Raw genomic sequence first — 22,151 nt, 5'->3', positions numbered from 1 at the left:
GTGAGCAGTTCTCACAAAGCCAAGATCCTATATAGATGCCACCACTGAACCGTATCTACTACAAAGCAATGTTAAAAGAATTCAGATACACAAGATTACACAATTATTGCACTTTACAGGGTGAAACGGACAGCCTTATACTGCACTAGATTTATTAGTGTATGATATTTTGAGAGAAGTCTGATGTAGTATAAGACTGTCTCCATGAAGTTGCTCTTAAAGGGAACCTGTCACCAGGAGACCCATTTTTAGCTCTCCCCCAGTCCCCACAGAGCATAGTACATACACTGCCAAAGTGTTTTTGTATAAAAAAAATTGGTTTTACAGAAAAAAAGATATGTTATATTGTACCTTTCATTAGCATCTGCTGTGTGACTAGGCAGTTGCCAAAAGGGAGGGCCTGGAAAGGAGCAGTTCCCCCCCACCCTTGGGAAACATGTGACCTTTTCAAATATATGAATAACTCCCCAGTCTCTGGATTGGCTGTAGAGGAGCAGGGGGTGTCACTAAGCCCAGTGATGGGTGTTTTCATATATTTGAAAAGGTCACATGGAGAAGCTGAATCCCAAGGGTGGGGGGAACTGCTCCTTTCCAAATCCTCCCTTTTAGCAACTGCCTAGTCACACAGCAGATGCTAATGAAAGGTACAATATAACATATCTTTTTTTCTGTAAAACCAATTTTTTATAAAAAAAACACTTTGGCAGTGTATGTACTATGCTCTGTGGGGACTGGGGGAGTGCTAAAAATGGGTCTCCTGGTGACAGGTTCCCTTTAAAGGAGAAGATGACAGTCACAACACATTATGTGGAGGTCGAGCAGTGATTCCAATTACAGGTTGGGCTGCAGAATTGTTTTTGAATTTAGTTTTTGTGTCTTTCATTTTCTTCTTCTATTTGTCTGCCATATCAACCTCTTACAACAATAACTCATCTTAAGATTTTGCAACAAGAACTTTTTAGGTACTGCACATCACCATCATCTCTTCCATTCACATTCTGATCACAAACGTAATTTTCTTTCTTCCCTAGAAAGAAAATTAACCGCCACAGTAGCAAATACGTGACTGTATTCCCTTCCCCTAATCTCCCCCTCCCTCATTATGAAAGCACTATTCAAAATATAGTGATATGGACTGCTCCCTTTATAAACTTCTGTAATGTTTTTTAAATACGGTTTACATGTGCACATTGGATCAGATTTTACTATGCTTGAAAGGGCTGTGGTTTATTTTATCTATCCATCTTATTGATCAATGAAAAATGCATTGCATTTGTCGGAGAGTGCAATGCATTTTTGATACATACTCATAGACTTGTACTATGAGGTGTGTTTCACACAACTGTCTTGCAAAAGTAAAGCATGCTGCATGTTTCGCACGCACATGTATTTATATCGTGCCTGCTCTAGTTTTGCTTTGGGACTGCACTGTCTGACAAGACAGAAAAAATGTACACCTAAAGTGGCGTGTCAGTGCTCAGTCTTACTTTGTGTCACATTTAATACAGTGACTTGACAGAATTGTGTTGCACGTTGTATGTACAAGATGCACCAAAAGTAAAATAGAGCACACTTCCAGAGCAGTGCAGGTGCGCCAGGTAATTAAAGACCAGTATTCAATAATCTTAGGCGGATAAAAACTGCCATGGGCCCTAGGCAAGTATTTAACCGGTTCGTGACCGCCCGCCGTGTATTCACGGCGGCGGTCGCATTCCGATGCATGGAGAGGGCTCGCGGGCCGAGCCCTCTCCATAGCCGGTAAGTCTCTGCTGCATATTGCAGCAAAGGCTTACCGGTAACACCCGTGATCGGTGCCGGCGGCTTCAAACAGATGGCGGCGCATGGGCGCCGCCATCTTTCCGAGTATCGCCGCTCCCCGTGACGTCATCGGGGAGCGTCGATCCGTCGCCATGGTAGCTTCGGGTCTCACGAAGACCCGAACCTACTTCGGGTTAACCCATTCATTACAATGTGCTATCAGACAACCTAGAGTTAAAGTACCGTAGGGAGTCTGAAAAATAGTAAAAATAAAAAAAATGTAAAAAAAAAAAAATTATAATAAAAAAACCTAAAAATTCAAATAACCCCCCTTTCCCTAGAACTGATATATATATAAATAAACAGTAAAAATCATAAACACATTAGGTCCGAAAATGCCTGATCTATCAAAATATAATAACGGTTTTTCACTGCGTTTAGCCCCGTAACGGAAAATCGCGTCCAAAGTCAAAACTGGCACTTTTTTGCCATTTAAAAAAAAATTAAAAATTCTATAAAAAGTGATCAAAAGGTCGTACAGTCCTAAAATTATATCATGGAAAACATCATCAAAAGTCGCAAAAGATGACACCACCCTCAACTCCATACAACGAAGTATGAAAAAGTTATAAGCACAAGAAGATGGCAAAATTTTTTAAAAAATTTTGTACATGAGGTTTTAATTTTTGTAAATGTATGAAAACATTATAAAACCTATACAAATTTGGTATCCCTGTAATCATATTGACCCAAAGAATAAATTAGATGCGTCATTTGTGGCTTGAAGTGAAAGCCGTAATATCCAAGCCCACAAGAATACGACACAAATGAGTTTTTTCACCATTTTCACTGCATTTGGAATTTTTTTCCCACTTCCCAGTACATGGCATGGAATATTCAATGCGATCACTATGAAGTGCAATTTGTTACACAAAAAACAAGCCGTCACATAGTTTTTTACGTGTAAAAATAGAAAAGTTATAGATTTTTGAAGGTGGGGAGTGAAAAATGGAAATGAAAAAATGGGAAAGGGCCCGGTCCTTAACCGGTTAATTCACTTACTACTTATAGTACTAAAATCAAGCTTCTTGAAGAATGGAGGATGAAAACAGGCAGAAGGGATACAACCTACAAATGCAGGGCCCTTCAAATGTCCTGAAATGGCTCTTATGTTCATGTGTATTGAGAGCAGGAACGGGTGCATGAGGATTTCATAGGTGTGGTTCCTACTCTGTATAAAATGATGTGGGTTATGGCCCCCTTGAAGGCCTGGGCCCTGGGCTACCACCTATATTATAATCCACTACTGGGTGCACTCTGCACATTTGTTTTGCAGACTGCAGTTTTCTTATTTTTTTATAAACCCGGGCCAATGGATCAGTGTCAATGAAAGTCCTGCATGTCAGAAACACACATTAAAAAACACTTGAAAATGGGTCTCAATGTTTATGAAAAAGTCAAAATTTAATTAAAAGACTTAATTAAAATTAACCTCACTGTTGCAATATAGGCTATATTGTATCACAAGAAGCTCATTGCTCCCTTTTTCATCATGGTATCACCCTTTGTCTGCATCCAGATAACTTAGATGGCGTTGACTATAAGGAAGGCCATCCAGACATTCCTCTGTGTGTAATGTATGCAAAGTTTCCTGAAAAGTTAGTTTCCACTGAAATACTTACATTTATAAAGCCAAGTTATTTTATAACTATTTAATATTCTTCTAAACCTAGCATCCTGCAAAATTTGTTGCCGCTGTGGAGCAGAGTACCTGGTGACACTTAGTGGAAACTGTGTACGCCAAGAAGAGTGCGTCCACCACTGGGGCCGTCTCCGCAGGCAAAGAGGTAATAAAGGAGGGGAGCTGCTGTGTGTGTAAAATTTACAAAAGGGTTGCATATATACTTTATGCAAAAAAAAATTGACATTTTATGTTCATTAACTTTTAGTATTTCTTTAAAATTATACTTCCTCTGTATACTTTATTTTACATATTGGCTTCCTAAGGCAGCTAGTACTTTTGCTAGTTGTTTTATTAATGTCACTAACTTTTTTTTCCCTCATTTTTTGTTCTCTCAGTGCCTGGAGGATGGGAGACAAATTATAGTTGCTGTTCTGGTGCTGTTGGATCAGCTGGCTGTCAAGTGGCTAAGGTAAGGCTGATTTTAGTCTTTTCTGATTTAAAAAAGAAAACATTTTGCCCAGAAATAATTATTAGCGTTTCATTTTTATTAGATTTTTAATTTTTAGAATTGACTCCACACTTCTGTTAAAGGAAATTTCCCAAAGTTGCAATTAAAGAAGTTATACTCCAAATGCATTTTTTAAATATTTTATAACACTTTGCTCTGGTTACTGGTCTATCAAGCCATGCACCTGTGTCATGACAATGTGCAGGTTTTTATCCACAGGAAGTAAACAATGCAGCTTCCTGTTGTCTGTAACAGTGAGGAATTGATACAAAAATATCAGAAGGCGGCAAACCCTACTCTCCAAAGCCACTTTTCATCTTCTTCACAGTGACATATTTTTATTTTTTTATAAAAAATTTTTATTAGTTTTTCAAACATTACAACCATGCATGAATGCTGACAGTAAAATTACAATATATCATGCATATACCAATTAAGCTTCTTTTAGATATTCCAGTGTACAGATGCTTTTGCATACGATCAAACTTCAATCAGTTTAACTGCTTGATATGAGGGACACCCTCTACTGTATATATACACATGAAATAATCTTGAGCATACAAAATACACTCTAACTTAACCAACAAATGGGCACATTAGATTTTACTTAATCTCGCAAGAAAGTTATTGCAGAATGAAATAGTATTAACAAAATAAGCAGCTGCGTGTTGTTATGCTTATAGGCCTGATGCTTTTAGAGATAACAACGTAAATAAATTCTATGCTAACAACCTCTCATACGTACAGTGCCACATCATCATATCTGTCAGATCATGTATCATCAGCAGGCAGTACATTTCCATTTCCTTGTGATCGAGAGTTTGGCAGCCATTATTGTGTGGCCTACCAATTTGCGACTCTTGATTGGCACCATCGTAATCCCCACTCCTACCAGTGCCAATGCTTGGTCAGGCACTTAAGTTTCTCATTGATGCCCTGGAGCAGAGATCAAATACCATGTTTCAATAAGTGGTTAATTTTGGGCACTCCCAGAATGTGTTCTAGAGACCCCTCATTTGTGCATTCTCTCCAGCATTTACTGGAGGTTCCTGGATATATTTTTGCTAGCTTGATTGCGGTGAAGTACTACCATATCAGAATTTTCTGGTGCACTTCCATCATGTTAGATGAATGAGATAACTGAGATGCCTTGGAGGCCCAATACATTGCTGAGACCCAATCTTTCTGCTCTATATCCTTCCCCAGGGCTTCCTTCCATTTTAAAAGATGTGACATTGAACTTTTGGACTGTCTTTTCCTTATTACTTCATAAGTTAGTTTAGTGGATTTAAACACCTTGCTAGATTTGCCCTCTAAGAATTTTGTTTAGGGGTCTGAAAAGGTCAGAGAAGGGACGGAGCCACTGGACAATAAAGCTCTAATTTGGGCATAGAGAAGGAAGTCGGCTTCCAAAAGCTGATATTTAGTTTTTAACTCTAGAAATGGGTTTGGGTGTCTCCCACATATAATCCACTGAATGTATGAATGCCTTTGAGAACCCAATGTCTAACTTTTAGGTTAGGGTTGATTATACAGTTTCCAATGGGATAACATTCATACTGGACAATGGGGAGAGAGGTTGTAGCGAAAGAAGCAGTTTCCAGGTTTCCTAATATTGGGCAGAATTTTTGGCGGCAAGTGGAGATTAGCATGTATTGCGTGGGCGATAAGTAATTCTTTCGGTAAGTGGCATCCTATTAAATACGCTTCAATGTCTGGCCAACTTGAGTTGGGTTGAGTCCCTCCCCAAGCTTTCAGGTGTTGGCCCCTTAATTGATTTATAGTAGAGCCATGAGTTTGGAACTCCCAATCCTCCCTGAAGTTTAGGTTTGTGTAAAATATCTTGTGAAACCGTGGGTCTCTGTCCCTTCAAAATAAAGCCCAACATTGGTTTATGAATTTTTTTGTAATACAGGCAGTCCCCTACTTAAGAACACCCAACTTACAGACGACCCCTAGTTACAAATTGACCTTTGGAAGTTGGCAATTTACTGTACTCTAGTCCCACGCTGCAGTAAACAGCTATAACTGTTATTTAACCCCTACGGGACTCAGGCTCTTTTGGCCTTAAGGACGCGGCCCCATTCTTCAAATCTGACCTGTGTCACTATAGGTGGTTATAGTTTTGGAACGCTATGAGATATCCAGGGGATTTTGAGACTGTTTTCTCGTGACACATTGTACTTCAAATTAGTTTAAAAATTTGGATGATATCTTTTGTGTTTAGTTATGAAAAAAAAAACAAAATTTGGCAAAAATTTTGAAAAATTCTTTATTTTAGACGTTCTAAATTCTCTACTTTTGATGCAGATAGTCATAGCTCCCAAATAAATTTATAACTTACATTTCCCAAATGTCTGCTTTATGTTGGCATGGTTTTTTAAGATTCCACATATTTTACTAGAATGTTATGAGGCTCAGAATTTAGGTATCATTTTTCACATTTTTTGTAAAATCACCAAAACCTGTATTTAGATGGACCTGCTCAACTTCTAATTGACACGGAGAGGCCTAAATAATAGTGAGACTCGTAAATTGGTGAGATTTTATTAACTCTTTGTTGGTGGAGGAAATGAAAATCATCACTTTTCAGGAAGATTTTTATGGGTTTTTTTTTTTGGCTGTTTACCATACCATAAAAATAGTATATTATTTTTATTCTATGGGTCGCCACGATTACAAAAAGACCTCATTTATATAGATTTTTTATTTTTTTCCCATTTCTACTGCATAAAAAGTAATTTGGCAAAAATGTTGTTAATTTTAGCATCACCGTCTTTCATATGCATAACTTTTTTATTTTTCGCCTCACAAATCTGTTTAAGGGCTTATTTTTTGCGAAAAGGATTGTTCTTTTTAGTGGTCTTATTTTAGAGTGCATAACATTTTTTAAATCCCTTTTTAGAGCATTTTTATAGGGTATTAATTGAAAATGATCTTTTTTCTGGAGCTTTTTTTTGTTTTGTTTTTTACGGGGTTCACTTTGCGGATCTAATAATGATTCTGTTTTATTATGCAGATTGTTACGGACGCAGGGATACCAAATATGTGGGGGTTTTGTGTATTTTATTCAATTGTACTGAATAAAAACCAATTTGGAGAAAATCTTGTTCATTTTAGCATCACCATCTTTTCATATGCATAACTTTTTTATTTTTCAGCTGACAAATCTAATTAGGGGCTTATATTTTGCGAGAAGAGTTGTTCTTTTTAGTGGGCTTATTTTGGAGTGCATAACATTTTTTAAATTACTTTTTAGAGCATTTTTTTATAGGGTATTAATTAAAAATTATCTTTTTTCGGAACGTTTTTGCGTTTTTTTTTCTACGACGTGTACCGTGTGGGTCCAGTAACGATTCTGTTTTATTATACAGATTGTTACGGACGCGGCAATACCAAATATGCGGGGTTTTTTGTGTTTTTGTGTTTTCTATACTTAAGTGTTTTTATGGGAAAGTGACATTTTAGGGGCTTATATTTTTATGTATTTATTTTTTATTTATTATAATGTGTAGTGTTAAGTGTTTTTGCATATTTTTACTTATACATACTTGAACTTGAACCAGTGATGCTCTGATCACTGGTTTAAGTTCAATACACTGCTCTACAATACTATTTTATTGTAGAGCAGTGTAAACTGTCTGAGCAAGCTTGCGCATGCTCAGACAGTTTACAGTCAGACCCGGAAGGGGTCTGACTGCCATGGAGACCGGGCAGCTCCGGGGCACATGCCAGTCCTCGGAGCTGCCCAGAAGTGGATCGGATCCCCCGGTAAGCGGCACGGGGGATCCGATCCACAGCGCAAACACCCTTACACGCCGCGGTCATGTTTGACCGCGGCGTGTAAGGAATTAACACCCGCGATCGGAGCCGGCTCCGATCGCGGGTGTTAGCGCAGGCTGTCAGCTGTACTAGACAGCTGACAACCGCTGCTTCTGGTACCGGCTCCGTTCGTGAGCCGGTGCCAGAAGCAGGACGTTATAGAACGTCCCCGTGCGCTAAGCATCTAGCCCCGGGGACGTACTATAACGTCCTGGTGCGCCTAGGGGTTAATATGTCTGTAGTTAAGATTTATTATTAATCCTGGTTCTTATGACAATCCAACATTTTTAAAATCCAATTGTCACAAAGACCGAAAAAAATCTGGGTTACAATTATAAAATATACAATATACAATATAAAATGTCCAATTTTATGCTGGCAACGTGGAGGCTTAATACCTTTGATAGTATACCAATCCCTAATTAAAGACGCCAAGGTTTCCATCAGCATTACGATAGGAGGCATTCCTGCTGGGTGTCATTGGTTATTTTCAAACAACCGTTTGCTAATACCTTTGCTGATGGGGAGGAGTACAATGCATGAATAGCATTCAAGATGTGGCCATCAAAACCGAATTTCCTGAGGGTAGAAAAAGTGTACCCCCAATGGATCCTGTCGAATGCCTTCTCCACATCCAATGTAAGGAGCAGAGAAGGCATTCCGAGAGGCCTCCATCATCGATACCACATCTATAACTCTCCATGTTCCATCGGAAGTTTGACGCCCCTTGGTGAACCCCGCTTGATCATTGTGGGTTATGCCAGGAAGAATTTTAAGCAATCTATTAGCTAAAATTTTTGCAAATAGTTTAGTGTCGCATTTGAACAGGGAAATGGGTCTAAAATTGGGAAGTGGCTTCTACCAGCTTTTGGTAGTGTGACTATGGTGGCTTCTAACATTTCAGGGGCAGAGAACCACTGGCCTTAGCTCTATTAAATACTTTCAGCATGTGAGGCCCCAGAATCTGATAGAAGGTCTGATAATATTCATTCCCAAAATCATCAGCTCCTGGTGCCTTACCTTTCTTAGCTAATTTTATTGATCCGTTCAACTCAGCAAGAGGAATAGGGGAACTCATTTATTTCCTTCTGGTTTGGAGCATGGGTATTACCCGACCTATATAAGAAAGGAATAGTGGTTCTGATTTTTTGTGGTTTAGATCTTATTGCCATTAGTCTGCTGGGTTTATTGAATGACGAGTAGTATGAGGCTTTAATAGATGCCATTTGCTTATTATAGTGGGACATAAGTTCTTATCTCAGGCTTTGTCTAGCTACAGTTAGCTCTGAAAAAATAAATTTGAGTCGAAACCCGCTTGGAGAACCTTCTCAAGGGACTTTATTTGCTGAATGCTGTCATCAATTTTCTTTTCCTTAGCCCTTTTCAACTGAGCGCTTATTTGCATTAGAGGACCCCTATTCCTATTTTGTGGGCAACCCACAATTCCTCGGGGGTAATATCATCTACGTTGTTCGGGACTCTACCACTAGTAGGAGAGCCCAAACAAACCCTTGTGCAGAGGCTCTCACGCCTGTGTCTCGGGAGACACAGAGAGGGGAACAGCACCCAAGGGGAGACGCGCGCCAGCCGCAGAATGATCTGCCAGGACCTGGGAAGAACGGAATATGGCCAAGACCCAGGCTCTTGAGTTGCGGCATATGCAGATGGAACCAGGGCATTGAGTCTCCAAACTGATAATGGGGTAATTACACACAGCGAGCCCCCTGTTATGCCTAAAGGGAAAATGGTAGACGCTTACCATGACGGCCAGGCCAGCCAAACAAGTGAACTGCAAATATCAATGGAGATGATTAAATCTCTCCCTAACAAAAATACTGAGATGCGGTGGTTGCAACGTTGGAACAGTCCCAAAATCAGGCGCTGGACTCGGTTAGGTAAGAGGTGGAGCATCTATCCACGCGTACCGTAGAAACTGAGCAAGCCATTAATTCTATAGCTAACAGGGTGGAGAACCTGGAAAGAAGTTTATCACAGTCCCAGCAGCAAATAGATGATCATGAGAATAGAGGCTGTAGGAAGAATGTGCGGATTAAAGGGATTTTAGATGATGGACCCCGGGAAAACTATTTTTGATATGGTAACCGGTAATCCGGTGGAGACTTACTATGAAATTAACAGAATCCACCGGGTATATAGACCTGGAAGATCCTCACGAGAGTCCCTTGCTATGTAGCCAGATAAAAATCCTCCCAGACTTATCAGCAAGCACATTGTAGATGCGACGGACATTGCAACCAGTGTTGGTAAAAATTAAAGAAGCTGGGGGAACATATAAATGTTGGCACCCTTTTCATTTGATAGTTTAATTGACAAATGAAACCTATATGGTGAAACATCCAAGAGACTTGTCGGGACTGTTTTACCCTCCTTAATACGTCTCCAATTCATGCAGCGAATTGGCTTCAGCCTCCGGAACACAGGGTGGACATCAGTCAAAGACCACAGAGGCAGGGGCAGAAGGGATGAAACAGAGCAAACCCAACGAGTTCTTTAACATGTTGGAATGCCATTCGGACCAGAAGACCTGACCTTTCAGTGACAATCCCTCTGGAAGCTTAAAAACATAAGTTTACAAGCTTGTAATTTTATGGGGGGGGGGGGGGGAGAGATTTGTCCCCATGTCCAGGCTTGAGGTGATGAATTTGGGGGGATGGGGGAAGGATTTAGGTTCTTGCTCTCAGGTATATATCGCCTGAGATGCTACAAGGCAAGAGGAGAAGGGAATAATAGGAGAATAGCTGTGCACTATAGCAGAATGTAGTTATAAATGTTTTATAAGAGTTATAGATGACATTTAAAAAATATGCTTGACTATTATTGTGGAAGGAAAAAATGTAGATCGGGACTTTTTAGAAACGCGATACAGCACTACTTCAAATAATTTGGATATAAGCACTTTTTGGAGACAAGAGCTAGAAACAAGTGGAATTGGGACAATTGTGTGGAATTCTGTTACTTAAAGGGGTATTCTCATCTGGGCATTCACATCCAGATTCATTAATCTGCCATATATAAACATTTCTTCAATTAGATGTCATTATAAAATAATTACCTGGGTAAAGATAATTTCTCAAATGTAGTGGTCCCGTAGAAACAAGGCTTTGTCCCTGGATACGGCCACCTCTGCTGGAGTGATTGCACAAAGAAACAAAGTTTTTGTATATGAAGTGTCTGGGAGTAACTGCAGGTCAAAAAGCGGTCCCGTGGTAATAAACTCTGAAGCTGGTTGTTCAGGCAGAGGTCAATAGCACATGTCTAGCCACCGCTGCCAAAATGTGAGGCGGTCGTATCCGAGGAAGCTATCTCGTTTCTAAGGGACCATATGACTACATTTATGAGAAATTATCTTCACACAGGAACATTTTTTTAATAACATCCAATTGAAGAAATGTTTACATATGGCAAATGAATTACATTTAAATGCTCAGATGTGAATACCCCTTTAAATCACCTATTAGAAGTTATTAGTAACAACACATTGTGGTCTCCAAAAAATTTTTGCACCGAAATATGGAACTTTGTTCAACACTTGCATGATGAGGTTACCTCCAGGTATAATTAAGAAACTTTGGACGTTCTAGAAGGGGCGGTATAGCGTAGCACTTGAATATATGAGAACACAAGGGTAAATATACACCTAGGACCTTTTCCACTTTGTTTATGTGAAATTTAACACTAGACTCTATAAACTCATGAGGGGATAGGGAAGAGTAGGGGTGGGATAGGAATTACGTAGGACTTGAAGATTCCTACATAACCCTTTAAGACTGAGTGGGCTGGGCACTCTTTTTTCCTTTTTTTGGGGGGAGATGACAATAAATAAGTGACATACTATAGAAATGGCTGTCCATGATCCACACGCATCTATCTTGATAGGATCACTGAATGTTGAAGGCTTACATAGTCCAGGTAAAAGATCAATTATGTGGAACTTTCTGAGAAGTAAAAAGTTACAGGTCGTATTCTTACAAGAAACCCATCTTTGTCTTCGAAAACCATATTGACTTTCTGGGACTTCATACCCACATGCCTATCACAGTTACACCCCCTGACCTGAATCCAAGGGGTCCAGTAGCTAACACCATCCCCTGGGATTATATCGAAATGCCTGAAGATGAAGAGGATCATTTGATATTTGTAAAAGGACGCATTGCTTCCCAGATATACACATTTCCCTCAGTGTATCTACCCAATAGCGGGCAGGGTAGAGCCCTGCATAACTTTCTGGAATGCCTGGCTGAGTTTGAGGAGGGTACTGTGATTCTGAGATTTTAATGTCGCACTTGATCCTAGGTGGGACATTTCCTCCGCTGTGTCCCAACACTCAGCCGCTGCCTTGAGGCTTATAAGACCCAGATATATTGACTCATGGCGCTTGTTTCATCCACATGAGAAAGACTCTACTTTTTACTCGACACCACGAGAGACACAATTTGCTCCAACAGACAACAATTGGTAATATATCCATTTCAGATCATGCGTTAGTAGATATGACTTTGTCTCTTGGAGTTTCCATTTCCAAACAATGGCAATGGAAACTCAACACGTCACTTCTAGAGGATGCTCATATTGTATCAGAAATAAAGCAGTCACTAGTAGAACATTTCTCCACAAATCAAGATAATATCCCCAACCCATATATGAAATGGGAAGCCCATGAAATAGGCAGTAGGGGAATTTTAATAAAACATGGGTCGAGAAGAAAGAAGGAAAGGGATAAGCACCTGAATAGCCTCCTGGATTTAGAGACACAACATAAACGGAATCTAGATAATTACCTTAAAATATAACTGAGTCAAGTTAGAGAAGAATTGTGTTCTCTTTTGACGCATAAAGCTAAAAATACACTGTTAAAATGTTGACGCTTCTATTACGAACACGGAAATAAATGTGGCCGAGGTCTAGCAAGAGCATTACATGAGCAGCGCCCATCTACATAGCTACTTTATGGAAGAAGAAGCCCACTTAAAATTAATACTGTAGAAGTGAGGCGTATCGTTCTGGGGCTATGTTTAGCGGTAAGGCTTATGATTTTTTGCATATTGATTTTAAAATTACATAGCCTCCCTAAAGTGTCTAATTCTTTAAGGAGGTTGGAAAGGAAAGGAAAAATAACAAATGGTCAGCATAGGCTGCCACTTTAATTTCCTTCCCATCCGCTGTCATCCCGGATACATCCGGGTTGTTCTTTAGCTGTTGGAGTAGGGGTTCCATTGTAAGAGTTAAGATGAGAGGAGACAGCGGCCAGTGTCTCAGCTATGCCTCTGATGCCTCTTGCTTGCGTACAAAACAAAGGCAGTAGCACTGCTTTCAACGGACGCAGAGAAAGCTTTTGGCAGGGTGAATTGCGTATACTTGGCTGAGACACTGCGTATAATAGACCTGAGGCACAATATGATGCAGTGGATTCTAGCCTTCTACACACGCCCTACAGCAAAGGTCAGGGTAAATGGAATCCTTTCTAAAGATCTGGCTATAAACAGATCAGACCAGAATATCTCAGGTATGAGGAATGAGGAAATAAAAGTGGCCGCATATGCGGATGACTTATTTTTTTTATGTTTCTAAGCCTAGGATTTCTATCCCCAACCTTTTGAGGCAATTTAAGGAATATTATTCAAAATCCGAAGTTCTTTCGTTATCTATGGAGAGATTAAAACACTGAAAGACCATTTCCCCTTTAGGTGGCCTAATGAGGGACTATCATACCTGGGAATAAAAATGCCCATGGATTCAAAAGATTAGTACAGAATAAGTCACATTTCACTTATAAACTTAATCAAAGTAGACTGTGAGAAATGAAACAAGGGAAGGTTTACATGGATGGGGCGCAGTGCGATCTTCAAAATGAACGTACTGGCAAGAATCTCCCCGGGATATTTTTTAAGCTAATAACATTGACACAGCAAAAAATCATATGGTCGGACAAAATATCACATTTAAAGTCAGAAGTACTATATAATCCAAGAAATAGAGGGGGGTTGGCCCATCCGGATCTTAGAATGTACTATAAAGCGTCACATCTGATTAGGCTAGTAGATTGGTGTAAGAACATTAAGAATAAAATATGGATTACAATGGAACAGCAAACATCACAGGTCCCCCTCTCTAATGTCCCCTGGTTGGAGAAAGAAAGTGTAACTCAGCTATTCAATCATCCAACGATAGGGGCAACACTAAAAGTATATGCCACTTCACCCAAATTAAAGGTAAACATTGTCTTCAATGTATACTATATTGGGAAACACGAGATTCTCTTTTGGGATGGAAGATATAGTCCTTAGGGACTGGAACATCCCAGGGATGAATAAGGTTTCCCACTTTAGAACAGAGACAAGACGATCTCACTCTATAGAAATATCCGTAAACTGAGGGGTCTGTATTGACGCTCATTTTTAGATTCACTGGATTGACCAGAGGATTTTGAAAGCAAGCCCACTGAATTTGAAAAAATATGTGTGGGGTCTGATCAAGTGCGACATTCCCTCTCCAGGATTTATGGTATGCTCCTAAGATGTAAAAATTACACATTGCCGTCTTTTACCTCAAGGTGGGAACAGGACCTACAAGTTTACATATCACGTGAACAATGGGAACATATTTTTGAATTTTCATACATTTCTTTAACTAGTTCAAGGTGGTATCAAGTACCTACTAAAATTAACAAAATGTTAATTGGAGGTGTAACCAAGCAGAAGGTTCATTTTTAAACATTTTTTGGACTTGCCCTTTGATAGTACCATTCTGGGAAGCAATCCATAATATAACCGAGGCTATTATTAGCTTCTATTTTCATATTTATATTAGCTGCTGATTCAATCCAGCATTTGTTCTTCTTCAGCTGTGTGAATTTTTAAGATGTGCATACAGATTTCTACTGAGATATCTCCTGTTAGCAGCACGACTAGGCATTGCAGCCTTGTGGAAACAATCAAGAATGCCAGCAGTGTCTCCCTGGTATCCAAAAGTAGATAGATGTGTGGAGGAACTGACATCATTAGTTAAAGGTTCAATGGATAGGTTTAATGAAACGTGGCAAACTTGGTTAGAGTTCAGAAACTCAAAAACATTTAGAACCCACATAATAAACAATGACTAGTAACGTATAGCACTCTTTCTAAGCATAGGCGAGATGAAAGAGGGGATTGAGGGTATATTGTTGTGGTACCCAGGGATATATTTTGTTTTTCTTTGTTTCAGCTATGTTCTTTAAATGTATGTTATTTAAAGTGATGTAATTTTTGTTTTAATACTTTTTGTTTCTTTTGTTTGTGGACACAATTGTACTGAGAAAAGTTAATTAACCACTTAATGCCAAAGCCGCTTTTCAACTTCCTGACACGGCCCATTTTTTCAAATCTGCCCTGTGTCACTATAGGTGGTTATAACTTTGAAACGCTTTAACATATCCAAGTGATTTTAAAATTGTTTTCTCGTGACACTTTGTACTTCATGTTAGTTGAAAAATTTTGGTGGTATGTTTTGCATTTATTTATGAGAAAGTCAGATATTTCGTGAAAAATTGGAAAAATTCGCGATTTTCGAACTTAAAAATGTTCTACTTTTTCCACACAGTCATAACAGCAAAAAAACTTAATATCTAACATTCACCGAATGTCAGCTTTATGTGAACATGTTTTTTTATGCATACTCTTATTTTTGTTGGATGTTATGGATGTGATTTTTCACATTTTCATAAAGAACGCAAAATACTGCTATTGAGGGATCTGCTCAGGTTTCAAATCACTTTGAGAGACCTAGATAAAAGTAAAACCCCATACATTACCCCATTATAGAAACTACAACCCTCAACGTATGTAAAACAACTTTTATGAAGTTTGTTAACCCTTTAATTGTTTTACAGGGGTTAAAACAAAATCGTATACAATTTTGAAAGTACATTTTTTTGGCTAAATTAATGTGTTTTTCAAAAAATGTACAAATTCTCAGTGGATAAAATACCAAAACGCTCCACAAAATTTGATACCCAATCCCTCCCGCGTATAACAATACCCCATATGTGGTGGTAACCTGCTGTATGGGCACACGCCAGGGCATTAAAGGGAAGCTGCGCCATTTAGAGCAAATTATGCATTGTCACTTTTTATTGGCTATACAATCTTTACATTGTTGGCAATTTGGACATATAAGGGCTTATTTTTTGCGACATGAGATGCAAATATTTCATTTTAGTGGGTCATTAGCTTATTGATGAGATTTTATTAACTCTTGAATGTATGGGTGAAAAGAAAATTGTCAATTTTGGTTTACTTTTTGTATGCTTTAGGGGTCGTACACCGTACACTAAAAATATTATATTATCTTTATTCTATAGGTCACTACGATTAGGGTGATACCTCATTTATATAGTTTTTCATTTATTTTTACAATTTTACTGGATAGAAACGAATATAGAGGAAATCTCATTTGTTTTTGCATCGGAGACGTAATTTTAATATTTTTTTGGTTGACAGAGCTAGTTTAGGGCTTATTTTTTACGTGTTGAGTTGTCCTTTCAATTGGTATCATTTTGGCGCACATAACTTTTTTTGATCACTTTTTAGAACGTTTTTGTGAAGAGATTTTATGAAAAATGTACATTTTTGGCGAGTTTTGTTTTTACGGCGTTCCCCGTGCGGGCCATAACATGTTATTGTACGGATTATTACGGACGGGCGATACCAAATATGCAGGGTTTTTTGGCGATTTTGTGGGTTTTTTACTTTATTACATTTGTATAGGGAATGTTTGTGTTTAGGGGACTTTAACTTTAATTCTTTTTATTAAAAAAATGTTTTTATTCAATGTTTTTTACTGTTTTTATTCAATTTTACAGGTTAGCTTGAACAAGTGATCTACTGATTTTAACTCATAATATATAGCCGACACCCGCAGCCAGGACCGCCGATAGGGCAGTACAACTGGTACTGCCCTATGGGGCCCGGACTCTAAGGGGCCCTATGGGGCCCGGCCGGTGGGGTAATATTACGTCAAACTTCTGGCCCCGGCTCCTGAATGGAGCCGGGGCCAGAAGCTGCGGGTGTCGGCTATATATTATAGCCGACACCCTCCTCTAACACCCGCGATCGGAGATTTCTCCGATCGCGGGTGTTAACCCCTAACACGCCGCGGTCGCGCTGACCGCGGCGTGCTAGGGGCATTTAACAGGATTCGGACCCCCCCGCGGCGCTTACCGGGGGGGTCCCGCTGCTCTGATCGCAGCCCCGGGACTGCCGGTGCCCGGGGCTGCGCGATCTTCTTCCGGGTGCCGGGTCCGTGCCTCCTGGCAGGACCCGGCTGTGACACACTGAGCATGCGCAGCATGCTCAGTGTTTCACATAATACAGTGTAATACATCTGTATTACACTGTATTAGGTGAAGAATAGCTTGAACAAGTGATCAGTGGATCACTTGTTCAAGCTAACCTGTAAAAGTAAAGAAAAAAAAGTTAAAAACACTGAATAAACACAATTTTTAATAAAAATAATTAATTAAATAGAGTTAAAGTCCCCTAAACACAAACATTCCCTATACACATCTAATAAAGTAAAAATACCTGAAAATCACCAAAACCCCCCACATATTTGGTATCACCGCGTCCGTAACAATCTGTACAATAAGTCAGAAACATTATTGAACCCGTACGGTGAACGCCGTAAAAACAAAACCCGAAAAACTCGCCAAAAATATAAATTTTCATAAAATCTCTTTACAAAAATGTTCTAAAAAGTGATCAAAAAAAGTTATGTGCCCCAAAATGGTACCAATTGAAAGAACAACTCAACACGTAAAAAATAAGCCCTAAACTAGCTCTGTCAACCAAAAAATATTAAGGTTAAGTTCCCGAAAAGATGGCGATGCAGAAACAAATAAGATTTCCTCTGTATTAGTTTTTCTCCAGTAAAATTGTAAAAATAAATGAAAAACTATATAAATGAGGTATCACCGTAATCGTAGTGATCTATAGAATGAAAATATTATAGTATTTTTAGTGTATGGTGTACGACCCCCAAAATATACAAAAAAAAGAAACCCCAAATTGACAATTTTCTTTTCCTCCATACATTAAAGAGTTAATAAAATCTCATCGAAAAGCTATAGACCCACTTAAATGAAGTATTTGTAAAGTGCATCTCATGTCGCAAAAAATAAGCCCTTAAATGTCCAAATTGCCAAAAAAATAAAGATTGTATAGCCAATAAAAAGTGACAATGCATAATCTGCTCTGAATGGCGCAGCTCCCCCCTCAATGCCCTGGCGTGGCGTGTGCCCATACAGCAGGTGACCACCACATATGGGGTATTGTTATACGCGGGAGAGATGGGGGATCAAATTTTGAGGAGCGTTTTGGAATTTTATCCACTGAGAATTTGTACATTTTATGAAAAACACATTAATTTAGCCAAATAAAATGTAATTTCGAAATTGCATCCGATTTTGTTTTAACCCCTGTAAACCAATTAAAGGGTTAACAAACTTCATAAAAGTTGTTTTACGTACGTTGAGGGGTGTAGTTTCTATAATGGAGTAATTTATGGGGTTTTACTTTATTTAGGCCTCTCAAAGTGACTTGAAACCTGAGCAGGTCCCTCAATAGCAGGATTTAGCTTTTTTTATGAAAATGTGAAAAATTGCACCTGACGTTCAATAGTATGACTCCTATTGGCAATCTACCAGAAGAGTGTGCCTTGTCGTAGCAACAGGCCTCAAACCCTGTTTGTGAAAGGTCACTGCGGGGGGCAGGAGGCTTGTTCGGTTTTGGGGTGTGTTGGGGCACAGACACTTTTGCTGTATGGGGCCCCGAATTTCCTGATGGCTGCCCTGCCCGCAGCTTCTGACCCCGGCTCCTAAAAGGCCAGAAGTTTGACGTAATAATGCTGCATTTTGTGGGAACGCACTTTCCGCGATGCAGTACTATTACGTCAAATGTCGGGAAGGGGTTAAGAGAAAATATAAAAAACAATTTATACATTTATTAAATTTATGGGAATATGAGGGTAATCATTTTTAGCTAAAAGAAGGTTGTCCATTAGTTACTTGGACTCTATAGGAACTTGCCACTAGCTGGGTTTGTGAAAGAATGTGGTGACATGTTCCCTTTAAGTTTGTGGGTGGTAGAATTATCTGCCTAAAAAGAACATTAAACGGGAGAATTTGCAAAACCAAAGCAAAGCCCTATATAAAAATCGCTAGGTTAAAAAAAAAACACTACCTTTTGGCTTCTTCCTGGCCGTGCGGCTCAGTCTTCTCCTTTTCCAGCCGGCACGCACACACTAGTGTTTTCTTTTTTTCTAAGGGGGCTTTATGTGGACATTTCATTTATGGTGGTTTCTGATATGGCCATATAATTAAAGGGGGGCTCTGCTGTGGCCATATCATTAAGGGGCGGGTCTCTGCTGTGGCCATTTCATTAAAAGGGCGGTCTTCAGAGGCCCTAGTTGTTTGAACAGCCCAGGGCCTATGAGACACTTAATCCGCCACTGCTCAATTCTTAACTGAAATTATGGCAAATTATTAATGCTTTTGCCTAAGAATTATTATTAATTTGCAACAACAAAAAAATTGTCTAAAGTGTCTTGTGCAGCATTTATCAAGACTTTTAGAACTTTTTTGGCCATTTTCAAACTTGTTTAAAGGGGTGTGGCCTGCTGGATATGGGCGTTAATTCCCCCAAAAGGGGTGTGATCATCAGAAATTCATCAGTGCACTAAAACTGCTTTTGCAGACCAAATATAACTAGATCTAAATGTGGAACTTGATTTATGGGGGATGTGAAAGAAACTATTTTTAGCTAAAAGAAGAGTGTTGGTTAGTAAATAGGGCTCTATAGGAACCTGTCACTAGCTGTATATGTGAAAATGGGGTGACAGGTTCCCTTCAAATTCCACCTGATGTGTGTCAAAAAACTTTCTCAAAAGCATCTGGAGTATGTTATACTGTTCTGACAAAGTATTGTGGTAACTTTAGATTTGAAAAATAAGGCATGTTAAGAAAGATACAATAATAGGGAATTATCCTCTTCTAGACATAATTATGTCCACTAATATAGGAAAATCTCTCTATACCACTTTAGTATTCGATCAATTGCACCTATAACTAGACAACACTAGGTGGCGGTAGAGTGTTAAAAAATAATAATCTTTATTTAGAATTTGACTTTAAAAGATACAAAGCATAGGTTTTTTCATTTGGTTTAAGGAATGCCAACAAATTATTATCACAAAAAAGTTTCAGGAGGTACAGCAGAAACATTTGTTTTTAAAACCTTAAAAAAAGTTGAAAAAAGTGTTGAAAGATTAAAAGCTTAATACACTAAACTAAAGAGACTAGCTGGTGACTATAAAATACTCATTGCATTGTTGCTTGCCCGGCCAAACAAAAGTTAGATTACACCAATATCTTATAATTTTCCTTGTTGCTGTGAAGTCCCTATCTAAGCAACACATTTATTTTTTTACCTTTCTTTTTGGTGTAGCGTTTGATGGCATGTGCCGGTCACCAGCGTCAAGGTCTCAACCTCGACGCGCGTTTCGCCAACGGCTTCGTCAGGAGGGATGTTAAGAAAGATGCAAACTGGCTTTGTCATAAAGTTGTTAAAAATCCACAAAATATACTAAACTGTTTAGTACGTAATATAATTATGAGGAAGGACAATTTTATGGAAGTTTTTTTTTTCTTTTAAGAATGAATTTAATGCTGCAGCCGTGTGTGTTCGTGGGGCTTCTGCAAAAAGGGGCAAAACCCACCGAAGAGTAGCATCCCTTTCGCAACGGGACTCGCCACACGCTGCTAGCAGGGAGCCAGTTAATGTGCAATAGTTTCATAAAGTACTGAAATGATTCCCAATGCTGACAAAGGAAGTTTTAAAATCAGCATAGGTTATTGGAACTGGACACAAGTTAGAAATTACATTCCAGTTCACTTTATTTTAATTATTGCTGCTCTTCCTTGTCTACTGATATGGCTCGTAACTAAAAAAAAAAAAAAAAAGTTCAATATTCTACCACCATACTGTACCAGTATTTATTTACAAACAGATATTGAATATATACGGTTTCTGAATATAAAATCCTCTGTATAGACAATTATTACCAATAATATTACTGAATTACAACCAGATATAACTGCCATACAGTGATTTATATTACTGCCCGTGAAAAAACACCATTAGGCAAAAAGAAATGCTTGTTAATAAGGCGAGTTTTTCAGCACAAAAAAGTGCTGAAAAACCTCACCTCTGGTTATACACGAGTCCAAAAAAAACCAACTTGCATACTCGCCTTTCAGCGCCCCGATGCTTGGTGCGGCTCCTCTTCTGTCTTCTCCGTGATGCTTCTATCACCGCGACTCCTTTTCTTTCTTCTGTCTGCTGTAACAGCTGGCAGAGCCGCAGCCATGCACTCTGCTGGGTGGCGCACACTATAGTATGAGTGTATAGCTGCGTCACTGCCGGCTCTTACAGCAGACAGAAGAAAAAAAGAGGAGCCGCGGTGACGAGAGCTTCGGGAACGCCCGAAGGTGAGAATGTAAGTTAATTGCTGTTTAGTGCTGGGCAAACTAGGGGCTTGCTGGCTACTAAAGGGGGCTGTCTTGCTGGCTGGCTACTAAAGGGGCTGACTGTATACTGCTGGGAGGCTGTGACCAATGCATTTCCCACCCTCGGCTTATACTCGAGTCAATCGGTTTTCCCAGTTTTTGGTGCTAAAATTAGGGACCTTCGCTTTTACTTTGGTCGGCTCATACTCAAGTATATACGGTAATACAGCTGTCCCTGAATGAGGTGACTGAATAATAGCTTATTACTGATACCCAATCAAAGTCCATGCAAAAAATACTATTTAAATAAATATAGATTAAAGTGATTATATTTCATTTACCGTACATATTTCTTCATAATTTTTTACTGTCTTTTTTAAAATTCTTACTACTTGATAATGTACCAATTATGGCATCATCATAGTGATGAGTCCTCTTCAATTTTTTTTATTTTTTTTAGCACAACACCACACTGTGCCCCTTAAGATACTGAGTAACTTCAAGGGAACTAGCCAACAAGAACTTTTTGACTTTTTTAGCAGGGGATAGGTTCCTACAGACAAAGCATTACATAATCCAAACATGGTTTTAAAAAAAGCTCTCCGTTCTGTGGTTTTTAACCACAATAAACCTTATAATACTTTTCCTGGCTCCCTGACAGCTTTCACATGGGTGTCCCAGAGGCATGTGTGCAACGCCCAGTATTGTTATTGTTCAAATCAAGCCCTACTCCTCTGCTCCATCTTGCTGCTGCCCTTCTTCACTCTATCTGTGCATTGCAATTAGTAGCGTCTGACTGCTCAAGATTTGCTTGCTGATGT

General features: G+C 39.1%; 1 protein-coding gene across 5 annotated transcripts in view; it reads left to right on the top strand.

Moving 5' to 3' along the window:
- The window catches only part of REXO1 (RNA exonuclease 1 homolog), a 559,659-nt gene that overhangs the window by 382,761 nt on the left and 154,747 nt on the right, over positions 1 to 22,151 (top strand). For all 5 annotated transcript variants that reach the window (XM_072113796.1, XM_072113777.1, XM_072113787.1 and 2 more), the window contains 2 exons: positions 3,492 to 3,605; positions 3,838 to 3,911. In XM_072113796.1, the coding sequence (XP_071969897.1) occupies positions 3,492 to 3,605; positions 3,838 to 3,911 (188 nt within the window). The remainder of the gene's footprint in view (positions 1 to 3,491; positions 3,606 to 3,837; positions 3,912 to 22,151) is intronic.

This window comes from Engystomops pustulosus, chromosome 1, assembly GCF_040894005.1.
Source record: "Engystomops pustulosus chromosome 1, aEngPut4.maternal, whole genome shotgun sequence".
Classification (NCBI taxonomy): domain Eukaryota; kingdom Metazoa; phylum Chordata; class Amphibia; order Anura; family Leptodactylidae; genus Engystomops; species Engystomops pustulosus.
The sequence above is the reverse complement of the archived record's forward strand: the minus strand, read 5'-3'. Positions and strand labels throughout refer to the sequence as shown.